The sequence below is a fragment of the Dermacentor silvarum genome, chromosome 2, assembly GCF_013339745.2.
Source record: "Dermacentor silvarum isolate Dsil-2018 chromosome 2, BIME_Dsil_1.4, whole genome shotgun sequence".
Taxonomy (NCBI): Eukaryota; Metazoa; Arthropoda; class Arachnida; order Ixodida; family Ixodidae; genus Dermacentor; species Dermacentor silvarum.
The window spans coordinates 122678553-122697166 of NC_051155.1; the positions used below are offsets into that span (position 1 = coordinate 122678553).

Below are 18614 nucleotides of genomic sequence, written 5' to 3' on the forward strand. Positions count from 1 at the left end.
ACTCATCATCATTCACCCCGTGGATATGCGGTGTTTTTTTTTAATGAATATTGTTTTTTTTATTGAAGTATAAGAGCTCTGTGCAGAAAAATACGACAATCATTCATTCGATAAATATTAGCAACAACCACAAAAATGAGTGCTGTCGTCTTCCGGTAAATATATTTCAACGTTTCAACCATTTTATTTCGCAATCTTGTTGTTTTTCTGGCCTAGATTAAATTGACTGGCACTTAGATTAAAGTAGGCACTTGGATTATTTCAGCTAGCACTTGGATTAAAGTGAGCAGGAAAACCTGTAGAACTCTGCTATTAGCACTGCCGAATAACAAGAGTGGCAAGGCTCTTTCTACTATAGTTCTGGGATCTATTAACCATGCCAATTGGTTCTGTGGAGACTGATCTTGTGAAGTGCATGCCAAACGGTCTTAAAGCCTGGTCATTGATTTAAGTAAGGATGTAAGGATTTATCGTTTTCGAAGGCGCCATGTAGACTTTACTATCCGATTCCTCAGTATGGACTCTATAAGGAACTCCTTGTAACTTGTTGGCTGGGATATTCTTTACAAGTGTGATGTGCGATGCATTTTGCATTTGCATTATGCTGTTTCTTTTGCTACCATTAGCACAGCGTACTGCAGTTGACTTCAGAGACAGCATTTGCAATCACAATGTGAGAGGAACAGTTTATGGGGTAGCTGTACCTGTTTCAATGCACTATAATTTAACTTTACTTTTATTTTCTTGGGGACCACTCTAGGGTATTACATATAAGATGTGGCTTGAATAGCACAAAAAGACAAGTTGCCATTTTTTTTTTGTGTGTGTGAGTGTGTGTGTGTGTGGTACAGAGTGACTGGCAATTGCTTCCGTCAATGTTTATGGACAGCATACAATGGCTGTGCACGTCAGTTGCAAAGAGTACATGCATGTGCATATTACTGCTATTAAAGTTTGTCAATAAACATGCAGCTTCAGAGTAAAAAAAAGTGACATTTCTAGTCAAGAAACGCAGAGTATTTTTAATCTCAGGACCACTTATAATGTCCTCTCTGAAATATGAACACAGTGAATACTTCCTACGCATTCAAGATGATACAGTACTAAGCAGAGAAAATGACAGAAGATAAATATTGTACAAGGTTTTTTATTGTGACAGTAATCTTAAAACATATTTTCATGGTGTACAGACTCAATCACTCTCAGCCATCTACAATGACAAGCAGCTTTAACACAGTCAGACCACACACACTACCTACAGTGTGATAAAGTACAACCTCGACTCAACATATCAAGAAGGTGTTTTCATGCCAATTACACGTATATATGTTAGACTTGATAACAGTAGCACACCCAGGATCTCTGCCAGGGGGGGGGGGGGGGGTTGACAGTTTGCCAATACCATCTAAACAGCACTAATTTCGATTTCTTCACGAGAAATCGTCAATACAATGCACTTTTTGCGAGTGTGCAGACGATTGCGCGTCTTACATCTTAGTTGCAGTACTCAAATGCGTAAGGAAAGAAAAGGGGTTAAACAAAAGGGGGGGTTAAGTCGGCCTCAAGGGGGGGTTCCAACCCCCGAATCCCCCCCCCCCCCCCGTCGGTGCGCCACTGCTTGATAAACTCATACCAATATCAGTGCGTTGACACCTCTCATATAAATATAGGATGATATTTTTGCTTCAGAGCAGTAAGTACTTCCAGGCATGAATGTTAATTATGGAAGGGTGAGCAGGAAAAGTAATTGTCAATAACCCTGAAATCATAACAATTGTACTCACTTTGAAATCACCTCAAGATTTAAGTGAATTGATTAATTAATTTTTGTACCTGCTGTTTATAAATGAGCATCAGCTGCCTACTTCAATGCCTCACCATCATCACCGTCATCACGATTAAATTGCACATCTATTTGGTTGCATATAGTGCATAACTGCACATTGAGGGCCACATATTTTAAATATGAGGCCCTCAATGTATCACATTCATAATCACATGCTCTTATGTTTTAGCTTACACACACATTAACATAACAGGTGGCAAAAATCCTCACATAATAACGATGCCTGAAGACTTTGCATGAACGTCTAAATAACCCAAACACACACACAGAACAAGAATAAACCAAACACTATACTCAGCAATAGGTGAAAGAAATGGAGGGAACCTACCGAAATCGTCGAAGCCATTGAACCCAGAAATGCTCTTTGGAAGATTCAGATCCATACACACCATTCCCTGAGGACATTCATACCCGGACTCTTTGTCCATTGAACAGTAGGCGTCTGGCACTGCAAGGTCGTTCAGCGTGACCTTTCTGCAAAAAACAAAGGAAGACACAAGCAATTCTTGGATATGGAGCCTTCTGCATCAAGGCACAAAGTACGCAATGGACTGAAAATCCTCTGCCATCTAGGAACAGCCCCTAATGGTAATGTGTGCATCCAGGGCTTGTGACAGTGAATATAATTCTTTTCCACACTGGCTCAGAGGCCAGAGTGGCAACGACATGAAACATATTTCTGGTGAGTTTCCAGTGCGCTGTTGTCTAGTATAGGGGCATCCATTTCACATTTCACGATGAGTGCACTGTGATTTTAGACAAAATGTATTCCATGGGTGACAGTAGGTACCCAAGCCACAGATTTAGTTCTATTGGTTGCAGTAGCCACATTTTGACGAGGGTGGAATGCCATAATACTCATCTACCGATCTCCAGGTGCACGTTCCAAGATCACCAGGTGGTAAAAATTAATTCAGAGCCCTTCAGTATTATGTCTCTCATAGCCTCTTTGTTGATTTGGGGCGTTACTCTTAACCACTTCTCAACTGTCATCTGTAGAGGCTCCATGGTACTCCTTTCAGCCAAGATAACAGTGGATGCATTCCTTTCACTCGCTCTGGGAGCTTAGTGGCTATGGTGCTGCATTACTAAGCTCGAGAACACAGGTTCAGTCCTGGCCACGGCAGCTGCATTTCGATGGGGGTGAAATGCAAAAACGCTCGTGTGCATAGATGCATATTGAAGAACTCTAAGTGGTCAAATTTAATCCAAAGTCCCCCACAGTGACGTGCCTCATAATCAATCGTGGTTTGGTACACAACATCCCAGAATTTGACTAATTAATTTAGTATTTGCTTTGGCCATGATAACAATGGATGCACTGATGCCGGTTGGCAGAATGCAAAACAGAAGATTCAATTTGACATGGAACCTACTTATGACGTTCAACTGTTGAGCACAATGCCATGGGTTTGGTTTCTGGCAATGGGAGTCGCATTCCAATGTAGGTGGAGTTCAAAAATGTTTGTGAATGAGACTTTCAGTACACAGTAAAGAACTCTATGTGGTCAGGAGTAACCTGCAGCCCTACAATAAGGTGTACTTCACAGTCTCTGTGTAGTTCTTGGACTTATAAGCATGAACCTATGATCAACGTAACTGTCACTGTCATTGGACCACTCTTGAAATTATTTGCAGTTATAACAATGCTTTAATGCACTGTTTCATGTTCCCTATCAGTGTGCCACAGTGAATCCATGTGTGATAAAGGAGGGCATCCTTTCTTTCATGCCATGAACGGGGAGATATGCGAATGTGGTATTATTCTGGGCTTGGTTACAACAAACCTGTGAAGGCTCATCACACAAGTTAAATGTCTTCTGTTATGCTTTTTTTTTTTTGCGCACAGAAGTCATGTTATCAATTCAGACCACTCGTTCAGCATATGAAAAACACTTTACAAGGGAAGCCAACATAGTATCTTTTAAGGAGGCCATAACTTGCAACTGTAGGTTTGTCAGCATATATTTACGTTACTCTTTCGAGCACAGATGATTATTTACAAACAAAAGAAAAAAAGAAACTTGTTTATTCAAAAAAATACAGGAGATAAGAGACAAAAGGAAAATGCTACTTAATTAAATAGAAAATATTTTTATAAAGACTAACAAAATTTGAGGCAGTCGCATTGCATTGAAGCGTCATTGCTGCCGTTAAGTTAGCAAAAAATGGTTCTGCCCCACTTGCCTTGAAGAGCCATAAAGTTACCACGGCTTTAAGTAAACGGTAAAAGGGTATAAGGTTGGGAAATTGTCAAGGAAGGGGCAAGGAAGGGTAATAACTGCCACGAGGGCAAAAGGGAACAGTTGTGAAATGATAGCTGTGATCACCATGTTTTAAAGAGTTAATTACCATCTATATTTGTATACCGCCGCTGCCATCAATTGTTAGAACGAGAATCCGACATCTAAACACTTGTCAAAGCGCTGGCTTTAGTGACAGTCCTCGTTCTACTACTCTTCATCACACATAGGGTGAAGTTATTACCATATGAGTGACATCGTCCTAAGAGTAAAGTCGCCAGAGTGCAAGAACTGAGTGCCTCGCACTATAGCAAGGTGCACCTTGAAAACAGTCAATGGACTCACTCTGCAATCGTTCCATTTCTAACACAGTGGCTGCTCATCTCGCCAAAAAACTGTACTCCCAGCAGACCATACAGGGACATGAAGAACAGGAAGAACAACGTCACATTGTATATCTGCTGGCTTGATCGCCTGCAGAGCATAAGAACAAGGACAAGAAAACTCGATTAGCAATATGGTATTTCTGCACCAGATTAGCTGGGATTTGCGAATGCACTTTTTTGGGGCTCATTCTCTCGGTTTTATGAAATAACCAATGAAAATTATGTTCACAGTCAGTGCTGAATCCAAGACATTTGCTGCTTAAGATATGTACACATATATGCAAAAAGGTAAAAAAAGGGAAAGCCGATTCAGAAGAATTTCATTACAGTCCAAAAATATGGATGTGGGCAATTTAACAAAAAGCCAGCAGCCCGCATGTGGCCTGCATGCACATTTATAAAAGTGCACAAAAACAAAGAGGGCACAGTAAAATGGATGCAAAGGATGCAAAGTAATGTCTCACTCCTGTATTCCATAAATTTCTTAACTGTCCTCTTACATATGCTTATCAACTTGCTTGGTGGCTTTCAGTTTTTGTGATGTGCAAAACATATTCCTTTGATTATTCTTGCTATACGAGATTATTACCTAACGAAGTGTCACTAGTACCATGCAAATGTGCAGGTGCTCATAGAAGTTCTCAGAACAATATCACTATGAAAAATACTGAATTTGCTTGAGCCCTGTGCATTTAGCTTACACACATGAGTGCTGAGTGCATCCCTCAGTTTCTGGCTGCATGCTTGAGCTCTTGTCACTTTTCTGTTTCTAAAACTTTCATTAGCTCCTGCGTGCAGCTTCAAACAAGACCAGAAACATTTTCCTATACTTTTTCTGCTGGAGAGTTGCCTGGACAGATGGTTTAATTAGCTCAGAAGTGTCAAGTCTAACACAATATTGCAGCATGCATATCAGAGTGCTAGATGTTCATCACTAAAGCACCCTCTGTATGTGGTTGGCATTCTTTATATAAACAAGCCTATGTGTGACTGGTGCATGAACACACTTGTGAACATGGACAGCTTTCTAAGGGCCACACTTTGGTTGCACTACACAGGTTAAAAGAAAATAAATCCGATAAAAGGCAGAACGAGACCACAAAGCAAGGTGTATTTTTGTGTCTCGTTTTGTCTTTCATTCATGTTGTTTTCTTATAACCTGTGTAATGCAACCTCCACTCAGATGTAAAGACCAACTAGCCTTATGAATTATCAGCATTATGCTTCGGTTCTTTTACTTTGCTATAAATCACTTCTGTCAGAATTCAATTCATCTAAAAAAAACTACAAGGCTCTTTCATTTTAAGAGCAAAGAAGATTTACTGATGATAGTCGAGGGGAACCCATGCATTTTTGCAATAAATGCATTTACACAAGCCGCTCCACCATGCATGTATGTCATTTACAATATGTTGACACCATATTATGATGTGTAGATACTGCTCATTCCCTTTCTTTAAAATGTTTAGGTCAATTCTGATGACAAACCCAGCAACATGAGTGCTTGTGAACAATCTGTATAATGGCTATCGTCAATGAAATGAAGACATAACAACTAGCGCTGAAGTAACGTGTTGCACTCACTTGAAAATTTGGTTGATTCTGGACTTTGGCATTGAAAACTTGAGGAAGACTCGAATAAATCGGATCATGATAAGGGGTCGAGGAGCTCGCAGGATGGACAGGTAGGAGAACTTGGGAACCACTTCCGTGATTTCGAAAACCTACGAAAGACAAGTACCCCACGACTCCGATTTATGCTGAAACATGTACAAAAGCTACACAATGTTATGCGCTGATTAAACAAACAACAGATACTATAGATGCATGCAGTTTATAAGTTATGTTAATATTGGCTTGCAAAATGATTTGCAACATAATAAAATGGCCATGATCCTAAAAATAACAAAAGAAACAACATACAGTACAGTCCCCTTTCAATAATACCACATATCATGGTACATTGCGTGTAATAATTAATTTGGCGATGTCACCTTTCACAATATCTGTACTTGAAAATATACCACTACCATATGGAATGACAATTTCTACAGCAAATTACATTCAATTATCAAATTCTGGATTTTCAAAGCTGTTTTCCGGGTACACCATAACTTCAAATTCATAAAATATTAAAATTCAACTAAGCAGATGACGACAATGTGGTCTTGTTTCATCATGGATGACGATCTGAGCTTACACCAATCTACTTTCATTCAATCCAAACGACTGCAGTCTGCATATCCGATGTGAGCATATGTGATACATGATGCTGCCATTAGACCGCATGTGTGGTATAACTAAGAAAATATATCGAAGTTCTTTTTGGTTCTGCTGATCACTTAAAATACATTGTGTTCAACTGCAGCCTAAACACAAAACCAGGGTTTTATATTTTTTGCTAAAATCCTACAAAGTATAGGTTTACGCAGATAGCATTCTCATCTGGAAAATCCTTTTTGTTTTCTGTAACATGCTACCATTATCATGAAATGTAAGCACCATGCTTGCATGAGTGTATAGACGCTTTTCACTGCAATCCCATCGGTGCCGCCATGTTTGATCACGTTATGACATGTCCATTGCTTGCCTCAGCCAGCCTCCACTGCCTCTGTTAACAACGACAGTGCACAATGCCATTGTGGTGCAGCAAGCTGCTGTTTCAGTGTTTGTCACCTACAATGACTGCGTGAATGGCATGAAACTTTGGCCAAAGCTTCAGAAGACATGTAAATGTTGCATATTCATCTTTCTGAGCTCATTACACTTTATCCAAATGGTGCGAGGATTACAGTGCGAGTACTAGAAGGCAAGATTAGAAATTGTTTTCCAAGAAATAATGGTACGTACTTTCAGCCACTGCATTAAATCAGGATTATTGTAATTTGCATCTAATTTTTCCTTTATTTATTGCCAATGGCTTGGAAGCCACAGTTTGTCATGTTTTTGTTTCAGTAACATATTTTGATGCGCTGCCATTACATTACTTATTTTCTATATAATCACCCGTAAGTGTCAGTTGTGCCAGATTTGTTTGTGCCGTGCTCTGAGCTTAAAACATTCATGTTTTGAATTTTTGTAGCAGCTTCCAGAAAAGACATAATATTGTTCATCACTCGTTTACGTTGTGGCTGGCTCATAACAAAACATTCAGCTTTCAACATTCTTGCATAACATATGTAAACCACTCATTCTTCAGCATATAACGAGCGCACTCATATCTTATATGTGACAGTGAGTCTCAGTGAGTTTCAGTGAATGGAACTGGACATTAGTAGGGACCATAAAAATAATGTTTAGAAGCACGAGCGAGTATCTATTGTATTTGCAGTGCTATCTAGCCATCATATATTTCTGGGAACTTTGCATCTGATCAAAAAATAATTGCAAAGTTGTTTTGCCATAGCAACACTTTGGTTTGAGTTAGATGACGATTTGACATTTTATTCCGTGGTTGTGGCGTAAAGGAACAAGGACAAAGAAAACCTGGGAGGACAGTAGCTATGGTAAACCATTGTTAACAGAATACCATTAATGAGTGGTTTTTACAATGCTTCACCACTGTGAATACAAAACATTGTGAGCTGATCAGCCTTTAGTACAAAAATTTATGGGTGAATGCCACAATTGTCAATCCACTAGCTGAGAAGCAGTCTTACTTAAATGTTTATGCATTTTTAGCAGATTTTAAAGAAATGTAGGGTTTAGCATCCTTAAAATGCACAGTGGGCTATGAGGGACGCAGTAGTGCTGGGGCTCTGGATTAATTTCAACCATCTGGTGTTCTTTAGTGTGCCCCCAAATCTACGTGCAGGAGCATTTTTGCATTCCGCCCCTCTCGGAACGTTCCTGCCATGACCGGGAATAAAAATGCCGCGGAGGCGATGCAGCAGGTCTTGAGGCAACATATGGCAAGATGCGGTGCAAGCAGCATCTGCTTACAGTGAGTGAACTAGCCGGTGAAAAGGCTCTATAAAAATCTCTGCAGGACAGTCTTGAGGTCAGTCGATAAATATATAAAAATACCTACATACAACAGCATTTCCAGTTTGGTGTTGTGGATATATAACTGGACAGCAGTGATGTAAGACAGAATACTACAAACAGAACATCTTGTTTTGAGTTAGCTCTACCTTGCTGTTTAAGGTATACATGTGGTAATGAATAGAATCATTGTCATGCAACTTACCTGAAGAATAACTGATATCCAAAGAAAAAATACCATTGTGGCATCAAACTGACACCACCGATCTTTCAGGTAGGGTGACTCTCCCTGAAAAATCAGAAAAAATGTATATAAAAAATCGGGAAGACAGCAGTTTCGTGACTGTGAGCTAAGAGAATGCAGAGTAGGCAGCAATGGCAAGATAATGTGATGAAATGAAATTATGCCATCGGGCATTTAATGAATCCAGCGCCACCTTCCACAACTCATGTAATGTGTGTCTACCTGAATTCTCACAGAACTTGTTCGGTTCTCAAACGTATGCGAACAGTTCACGCACCGTGATGAGCCCCCGGATGTGCATCTTGGCAATCATCTCTGCTGTGAACAGCAGAGTGGCAAAGATGTCCCAGCAGAAGGTGACGTATACAAGGGGCGGGTGCTTTTCAAACGTTCGTGTGGTGTTGAGGCTGACAGAAACCAAGGACAGAAGCGCACACATACGCAGTACTCGTCGCACCCATACCTGCACAGAGCAACCGCAGCCGACATGCACAGACAGTTGGAAAAAGTGCACAAATACATCTTTTGCATATTCTGCTAAAGGCAGCTTTAATCACACACATATACACAGGGCGTCCCAGATAACTTAATTTAGTCAACCTGTGACGAGAAAGAAGATTAACAAAACACAGTGCACGATACAATTATAAGACCTACGGTGTTCAGTCATCATAATTATACACACACAAACATGAGATTTACAATGCTCACTGGTGCTGCAGTGGAGAATGTATTAGGACTAGTAAAGCTGTATCATTAAATTTTGTCAGTCATAAAAAGCATGCAATGTATGTTTTTGAACATATTAAACTATATCATAACCACCTAATTAGGAGATTACATTAGGTTACTACTTTTATTGGCTGCATTTTCCCTGTGTGCAACTTGGTACATATGTAGTGAGTGGTTCCACGTGAGAAGAGAATACACACATTGCAGTTCACTTAAAATGATGTTGGTCGATCAGGCAGAAAATCAATTTGTTATAACTGTATATCACTGTATACAAGCTTATTTTAAACAGTCACTATTGTATCATATTGACGCGAGATAGGCTGGCACCTGTGGCCGCCGGCCGCTGCAACGAGAACGACGAAGTGTGTTTTGGAACGCGCGCTCTCCGAGTGTCAGCCTAGATTAAAAAGAACACCGTTTTGCCAAGGCCTCGACTGCTAACTTCGTGACATTTTCTGGTGGAGTTGCTGGGTGGAGGTGCTCCCCAGCACCTCCACCAAGAAGCACCCATCTTTCAAGAAGCACTTCAAGACTTCAAGAAGCGACTTCAAGAAGCACCCATCTTTGCCGCGGCGAAGCAATTAGACGCGTGTCATTTCAAGGGGCACCATGTCTTCCCCTCGTGGAAAGAAAAATACGACGCGGGTGACGTCATAAACCGCCCATCTGGGTCCTGTCGACGAGAAGTCGCCAAGGGGACTGCGACGACTGACCACTCGCCCCTCGGGGTCCTGTCGCCGAGTCGCCGCCAAGGGAATTTAAGGAAGAACCGGCCCATTGTTAAGCCACAGAGTCGCCACCGGCCGCCCCGTCGGTCTGGTGCGCTCTTACTGCTTTATATGACCAGAACATACAGACAACACAAGAAAGTTTTGCTTAACCAGCCAGGCTACAGCTCTGAGGTTTCTTTTCTATGTGCTCCATTATTTTTCTATGCTGTATGCTGTGATAACGATGAAGCAAAGAAGCTCAGAAGAAACTGCCATTGTATTAAATGTTTTAAAGTAACCACGCAAGTTATAATTTGGAAAAATGAGTGTATTTTGCTTTGTTCACAAATATTGCGTTCAATTGTTTTCTATACAATTAAATATGCAGTCTGTGACATCATTTCCTGGTGATTTCATGTTGACAAAAATATGTGTTAGCAAACTATAGTTGTGGGAGACAAAGTAGCTTTATCTTGCTTTCTTCATGCATAATATTTTTCTAAAACTAACTGACTGGCACAAATAGATAAGCCTGACAGCAAAAGGAGACCATCACTTCTTTTTTTATGAAATATGAAATGTGGGAAGTTAAGCCACAGATAAGGCCGGTTATCTAAAAATCATAATCATAAGTGGTAAAAACAACAAACAAATATGATCGTGAAAATGCAAAACACTCCACGCATACATGGAAGAAAAAAAAAATAAGGAGATGATGAGACTACAAGAACATTTCTAGCATAGCAAAAGTAGTTGATTCTTTAAAGATATCTGGGTGATGTGTTTCAATGAACCAAAATAGCTCCACAAACACAAACATTGGCAGTGTGAGAACTGAATTTCTATCTTTTGACAAAAGCAACATCACTGTGCAGTGAACGTATATCAGCAAAAGTACTAAGGTATTTGTTTGGTTTGCTACTCAGTAAGAATGATCAATTTCATGACGAGCACAGGTCTGCATTTTTTAATGATGGAAGCTTGTTAAGCAGGAAGTCGAGAAGACCAATGAAGGCTAATGATATCTGCACAGGGCTACTGAATAAACGATTTTTTTTTCTGTTCTTCAAAAGAACCTTTGGAAATAAATGTACTTATTGTCTTTAATTCTTGTTAGATCAAAACAAGCTTTTCATGCATTTCTCCCACTATACCGAAAACCATAAGCGTTACAACAGTAATGCTTGTCAAGCTAGTAGCATGCATACAGTTGAATGCAGCAAGTATTAAGGAGCTCTGCTTTCTAATGACATGTCTTGGTCCAAACACACTGATTTAACATGCAACGAGGCACTTAAACAACTTCGTTATCTAAAGCATACATTACATACCGCTTCGAAAGAAACAAAACCTTTGATGTATAAGACTCTAGTTCGTCCCGTTTTAGAGTAAGCATCCTCTGTATGGAGCCCACATAAGCAACAAAACATAAACAGATTAGAATCAGTTCAAAAGAGAGCTGTTCAATTAAAATGTTACAGATATGACAGAGAATTTCCACCTTCGTCCAATCTTACTGTTCTACATCTAACCTCGCTCCAATTTCGACGCCACACTGAACGCTTAAAAGTCTTGCACATTTTTTTAAAGCAGCCCATGTTGCTCTTCGCTAGATTGTCAAATATTCAAAACCTTCAGTAACAAGATGCTACAACTTGAAGAACACTTCAGTATTTCTTCCTTGTACAGACTTTGTTAACTGTCTTTTTTTCCATACAGTATATGGACCTCTAAAATCTGTTGCCTAGCAGTGTTCGTGAAATGCTAATTCAACAGTTTCTAAAATCTAATGGATGTTAGTAATGGGCACTTTGTTTTACTGTCTTTGACTGCACTGTGTCTCTCACTGCTATATTTTGTGCTTGTACATTGTCCCATTCCTGCTATGGCCCCTGCTTGGGCCATGTACAACTAAACAAAACTGAAACTAACTAACTAAACTAGAATTACTGCAATCTACTCAGCCTATGAGCTTTATTAATGCTCTTATAATGAAAGCTTTTTTGACCCTTAACTGCTGTGACAAATGGCAAAAATTTTTTTAGAAGAGCAGAAAAAGATTGGCGAAAGTCATTATGTATTATTTTCTTATAAAAATGAGAACAAACTGAACACATACACATGTGCAAAAAATTGCCAAAAATTCACGAGTTAACTTGTAATTGGTACCAGAGGACGCTCGTTGTGATGGCGAGTTATCTCGTCACCGGCAGTTAAGGGTTAAAAAACAAGCGCATTAGAAAAAACAAAGATTCTAAATGAGCGACTGAGATATCATTTTAATAATAAATTAAAATAAAAATGTAAAATATGTAGAGCAGAATGACAGCCATGTCCCAGAGAAACATACATTAATAGTTGATGAGGAAATGGTCATTAATGTGTTTTAAAGTGTAAAGGGCCTACCCAGTTACCTTAACTATAGGACTTAGCGGATATGTAAAGGTAACCATTATAACTACATACTGTTGCCAGTGGAGTGCACTGTAAAACTGTCATTATGCATTTCAAATTCCTATACAGTAGCATATGTTTATGTATCTACTAATTTTATGTGTCAGTGAGAAAGAGATACAGGTGGTTTACTATTAATCTACACAGCAGCAACCCCATGAATATTAAACTTTGCACGCTTAGCACCTATTAAGACCACCAGTAAAAACATTATATGAAAATCTTCCAAAATGTTTATTGTCTTTACATTGAACTAATTTTCAAAAAAATCAACACACACAAAAGCTCTTCATATGTTAAGTAGACTATCTGATTATGTAAGCATTGCAATAATTCTTTTTTAATACTGCAAGGGCCTATTATCACCCTCTTTTTCAATGTAGCAAGAAAAATTGCATAACTGCTTGTTTTGATTATCACCACCACAAAGCTGCAACCGCTTACTGGCTAATTGTGAATAAAGAACAAAACAAGAGAATCAACGAAAAGTAAAGCAACTTTGCTATCTTAAACACCCATTTTAATTTTGACAGCCATCTTAGCAAGCAACAAGTATGTTATGCCAGTTAAGTAAACAGCAGACTAACTATTTACTTTCTGTATACATGCACTTGCTAATTTCTTAGAAAGTATACCACTTAAATAGTTGTAGATGAAGGTAACAGGAAATTTCAGTGGAAAGCCTCATGCCTAACACTATGGCACATATATAAGAAACTAAGCATTGTAATTTGTTTCAGCACTTGAGTAAACTCCTTCCCACGTTTCATAGGAATTTTTCAAGAGATAGGTTTGCACATAATTTTGTTATGAATTGATCTACACATAGGTCTGCCCTGGTATATATGCCAATCACTGGATCTGCATAATGTTAGAGGAAAATTTCATTTGAAGTAACTTTACTATTTCGAGAAACTGTACAGTGTAGGAAAAATTTGTCCTGGTCCGGGATTTCCGGACCAGGACGAATTTTTCCTCAACTGCGATGCATTCTCTCTGAGAAACCCGTATGGGTTTCCTTTGTAGCTTCATGTTACATTCGGGTGGATGACAATATTTCCCTTTTGTTATCACAGCAAGTTGGATACAAGATCACCGATTTACCTTTATATAATCTTATATAGCACTTAAAGGAATACAGGAGGCAAGAATGAATATCTGAGCTTGCTCTGTCAGTTCAGATACGAGTGTCCAGAGTTGACAGAGAAACCTGTTATGGGCCATTCTTTAGAATATGGCACATCTTACAACCCTGAAAATTAGTAGTTTGTGTACACATATATTCTATTACAATTTTTGAACTTATGCATTTCTGTATATGTCAAGTATATATAATGAAACTTTTCCAAAAGGGTAGTAAATGGAAATTCTGTACTTTATTTTCACAACGTCTTTGCATTTGGACCCAAACAAAACTTTTCTGGGCAAGGATAGGTACAAATCTATATTAATGTGAGTAATTAACTTGGTTGATGTAAAGATGTGAATATATTAAAATTGTTATTCATACCCCTCAGTTAAATTTTTATCGGTGAGCAGAAGACTGATAAAAAAGAAAAAAAAAGAGAAAAAATTGACATACATATGTGATAAAATAAGTTACTGATACTTACCTTGTTAACCCACTCGATATCAGCATTTTCATTAAGGCTTTCATCAGGTCCATAGTCTGCGAGGATTGGTTCTCCTCGGACGCTTTGTTTTCTGGCTAGCATTGTTCACGTATAGACTGCGAAAGGTGCATTTGCCGAATTCAGTTGCGGCAACGAGGTAAAGTTAGCAGTAATACACTCGCTTAAAAAAAAAAAAAGTTAAATATTTGTCAGTGAATCAGAAAAAGAAAGCATTATTAAAACAATTTAAGGAAGCACAGAATATCATGCAGTCACACAAATGATCTCATAAAAAGAATGTGTTTGAACACGAAATTAGCGGCACTTATATGCAAATATTACAGTTAATTTATATAGGGCTACATATCGTATATCATAAACGTGCGGTCTCACGATCAGCTCCCCGCGCACATGGAAGTAATAAAAACATTCACCGCGGTACTTTTCGGACTCTCTCAAATCCTAAACTTAATCGTGTTTTAAACGAAACCAACAAAATCCGTGCTTATACGCCTCCCACGCAGTGCACCTATATATATACACACACGAGACGGTTTATTTTTTTCGCTCGTTTACGTTTCACTCAGCGCCGAGATCGCCGAGATATTGTATACACAAACGCCGAGTGCCGTTTTCGGAACCGGGAGAAGGCGCAGCATCTGGCGAAGCAAATCGCGCTGGGCGCACGTCTCGTACTACGTGCTTCAAATGTATCTATATAGATGCGTCTAGGCTGTCGTGCCAGCGCTATATACCCGAGTCGTAAAACGCGCATATAAATGTGTTAAAACCCGGCCGTTTCGCCGTGCGAAAAGCCGGGGGCCGTAGTTGCAGGCAGCAAGGCCGCCATCGATTTCATGGCTACCTGTCAACGCGCGCGCGCGCGGCCGACGTGCGATGTTTGTTCAACGCGCGGTGCGAAAATAGGAGATAACTGATACGCCTTGATCGCCAGCGGTTCGCTCACCTTGAAGGTTGGTGGCAGTCCTATTAAGAAATGATCAGGATAGGTGAAGAGGACGACGACTCGCAGTCGCATTTTCCCCGGCCGGCCTGATCATTCCACGGAGGGATGGATGCGGCGGCGCTTCGCTTTTTTCGAGGAAGGAGCACCCAGAGCGGCGAGAGACGAGGAGGAAAAGCGCGGATGGAGCGCGCGGGAAAGGGCTGGCGCGCACGCCGAACCTCCTCTCTCTTATTAAACATCCTCTGTTGCCGCCCAGAGCTTATTTACCGTGTCTGCCTCAAGCTTTGAAATGAAAAAGTGTTCGGGTTACATTTGCGTTTTACTGATTGTAGCGCCATCTAGCATCAAAAAATAAAACTATTATTGCTCACACATTTTATATATGTGTTGCAAATTTATGTATTAATTAATTGTGTAGAGGACGCTTAAGTTTGTTGTTTTGAAAGCTGGCCTGGCCGGATTTTGGACAGGTGTCTACAAGCTCTGGCTGAAGCAAATTATTTATTTTTATTGATGAAATTGTTATTATAGAAAGCGTTACAGTTTCGTGTTTCGGAGTGAGCAACAGCTATTCCTGAAATTCAGTGCGAGGAGACATAGCGGACGTTCACAGCTGGATGTCAGGATATCAGTGTGTCGTCCGGGGGCGAAAACGTGCCTCTTTTAGCGATGACGGCCTGGGGTGTTGGAGCACCCCGGTCTACTGCAGCGTCATCTGTCGCTGCAGTCTGAAGTCATTGTTGGCAAGTGGTACAACACAAGGCCTCCGGGATCGGCAGTGAAGGTTGTCGCGGAGGTCATGCACCGACGGGGGGGAGGGGGGTGCTGAGGCCGAGTTAATCCCCCCCCCCTCCCCCCCGCGCCCAGCCCCACCAGTCCAACGTGTACCTTCACTGCTCTGTTCGCCATTGTCATTACAATTCAAGAGGTGGGTTGAGGTCGAATTTTCCTGATTAACAGAAATAACTCTCTACAACTGTCTTGTATTGATTCAAAACGGTGAAGAAATAAACATCGGCACCATCCTTGGTGTCATTATATTATTATAATTATCAGGCATTTTATTTGCTGGTGGATTCCTCTGGCTAAAGCAAGGAAATTGCATATTATGCAAAGTGCTTGCTTTACCCTTTTTCTTAACCGCTGTTTCCTGGTTTGCACCCCTCCTGCAGTCCAAATATTTGATTGACAATTTTCTGGTCAGCTTCCTCCATTTTGTGTCAACATTCCTCATGTACAAATAACTGAAAACTCTCGATCCTTGCCCACCGCTTTTCTACCATTTCTGTGTATTCCTACCCTTTGGCGCCCTTTTGCGGGCAAAATGTGCAAACGATGGTGGTTGCATTCGTCACGGGCCATTATGATTATTCTTTATTGCGATAGCAATTATATGGACACTTCAACCGGATTTATGCCGTCGGCGTCGCCGTGAGGTTCCGTATAGACTCCAAGGGCGATAAGATCGTCGCCGCGCGCCGTATGCGCGAGTGAAAGCGCGCCGGGGACGCGCGCTATCACGGAGAGCGAACGCACGGCGGAAAGCAAACGCGACCGTCGCGCGAAAGGCCGTGGGTGTATGGGAGGGAGGGAGGCAGGCCGCGCTGTGCTATGGTACCAAATGCGTATGTTGCAACCGGGCGCAAGGGGAACTGGCAACGCAATCTCCCACGCGAAAGCAAGAAAGCGGGAAGACAGCGCGGGAGGGAGGGGGGGGGGGGCAGCTTCTACTCTGCCAACAACTACGCTTGTACTGGCTGTGCTGGCGGTCGCCCGCACCGTCTCTTATCTCCACACGGCTCTGACCTTTGTATGCGCTGTGCATTCGCCGCTCAGTTTCCGTTGAAGCGATAGACCGCACGAACCTTCGCCCGCTGCGGCGGCTGCGCTTGCTGCCAGCGTTGACAGTCGTTGTCTGCGGTCATTCAGTGTGATCTATTGATGTTTGCTTGTACGCGACGGCACCACGCTTGTCAATTCAGTTAGAAAGCGAATGTGTCCAAGTTTATGCAGCCGATAAAACTACTATCCCTACTCCGAATAGCTCTCTGCTAATTTGCTATCGCAATTGATGCTTCGCCTTTCGGGCGAAACTGCGACATTTTTTTTTTCTTCAGTGAAACCTGGCGACTGCTTTTATGGCTGATGCAACATGAAAGGAATCCCGTGCAACCCACTAGGAACAGTGCAGGTGCTCCTTGCGGGCTTCTCCTCTTCGTGTGTTTCGAAATACTTTGATACCGAACGGAATACCAGGCACGTTCGATTCGCCTGCACCGCCTGAACCAGTTCACAAGGTGCTGCACCCTGCCATTCGTTTCAACGGTGCACCAATGGCGCCCACTGAACCACGCCGTTCGTTTCAAAAGGTGCAGGGCTGGTTCAGGATTTTGCTGCACCCACTCCACTGTCGGTGCCGCCTTGGTGCAGGCGTACAGGTGCGCGGCAGTAGCGCAGCAGACGACACAACACACGGGCGCGAGCGCCGTTAAAACCCCGCTTATGCACGTCTGATGTATCTACGCAAGTGTGGTGTGTATTTACGCCCCAGAATTCGATCATATCTGCAGTTCAGGACCTCTCAAACTTACGCACTCCGTGCACATTAGTCGGACATAACATAACGCCTGCACAGCGTCTGCACCTTGACATTCGTGTCGAGTGTCGCGCTGTGCTTGCACCACAGGAATCGAGCTGCACAATTTCTGAACTTCTCGTGAACCGCCGTGAACTGGTTCACAGTGGTGTAGGCTAATCGAACGGAAAGAGCAGACAAGTGCAACCGTTGCACTTCTGCAACTTCTGCAACCGTTGGAAACGTGCAGGCTTAGACGGCGTTATTGATGTATCCGAACAGTTCGTATGAATAATTTTTTGCAGTTTATAATAAATTCAATTGGGTGTTGAGAGCGTTTGAGTTTATAAATGTGGAAAGGTTTGAAAAACATATTTAAATTTCGCGCGCTAGGCACACCGCTCGATTGCAGCGCGCATTTGGTGGCGTCATCGCAGAAGCGCCCTCGGTTCTCCCATTGTTTTGCTATACAGACTGCCCCATTCCAGTACACCATAGCTGGATGTCGGGATTAAAGACTTACGGCGGTAGTAGTATGGAGGGGCTTTAGTCAGGATGTGATATGCAAGCATCGCGTTCATGCGCTGTCCAAAAAGTTCTGCATTTGCCATTTGCATTAGCTTCGAGATTAATAACAGTGAAATTAGGATCTCAAGGGCCATGCTTTTGGCGTACTTTGATGTGCATACTTGTGCTTAGGCAAGCGGAACGCACTTCTACAAACTGTAATGCGCAGAAAATTCTGAGTTAGTATAATGAACTAAACACGTCAAAGATCCGGAAAGTCAAGAGCCAACCACAGAGCCAACTGACAAAACGTTAGTTGGGGCTATTCACCCATTCACCGCCAGGGGGAC

General features: G+C 41.4%; 1 protein-coding gene across 1 annotated transcript in view; it reads right to left on the reverse strand.

The window, feature by feature from the left end:
- Positions 1–15362, reverse strand: part of LOC119441727 (sodium leak channel NALCN-like) — an 87150-nt gene extending 71788 nt beyond the window's left edge. The window contains exons 1-7 of the mRNA XM_037706330.2: positions 15183–15362; positions 14216–14331; positions 8981–9166; positions 8665–8748; positions 6060–6199; positions 4435–4563; positions 2175–2320 (exon numbers count right to left, since the gene is read on the reverse strand). Of these exons, the coding sequence (XP_037562258.1) occupies positions 2175–2320; positions 4435–4563; positions 6060–6199; positions 8665–8748; positions 8981–9166; positions 14216–14317 (787 nt within the window). The 5' untranslated portion in view covers positions 14318–14331; positions 15183–15362. The remainder of the gene's footprint in view (positions 1–2174; positions 2321–4434; positions 4564–6059; positions 6200–8664; positions 8749–8980; positions 9167–14215; positions 14332–15182) is intronic.
- Between the last annotated feature and the right edge of the window lie 3252 nt (positions 15363–18614).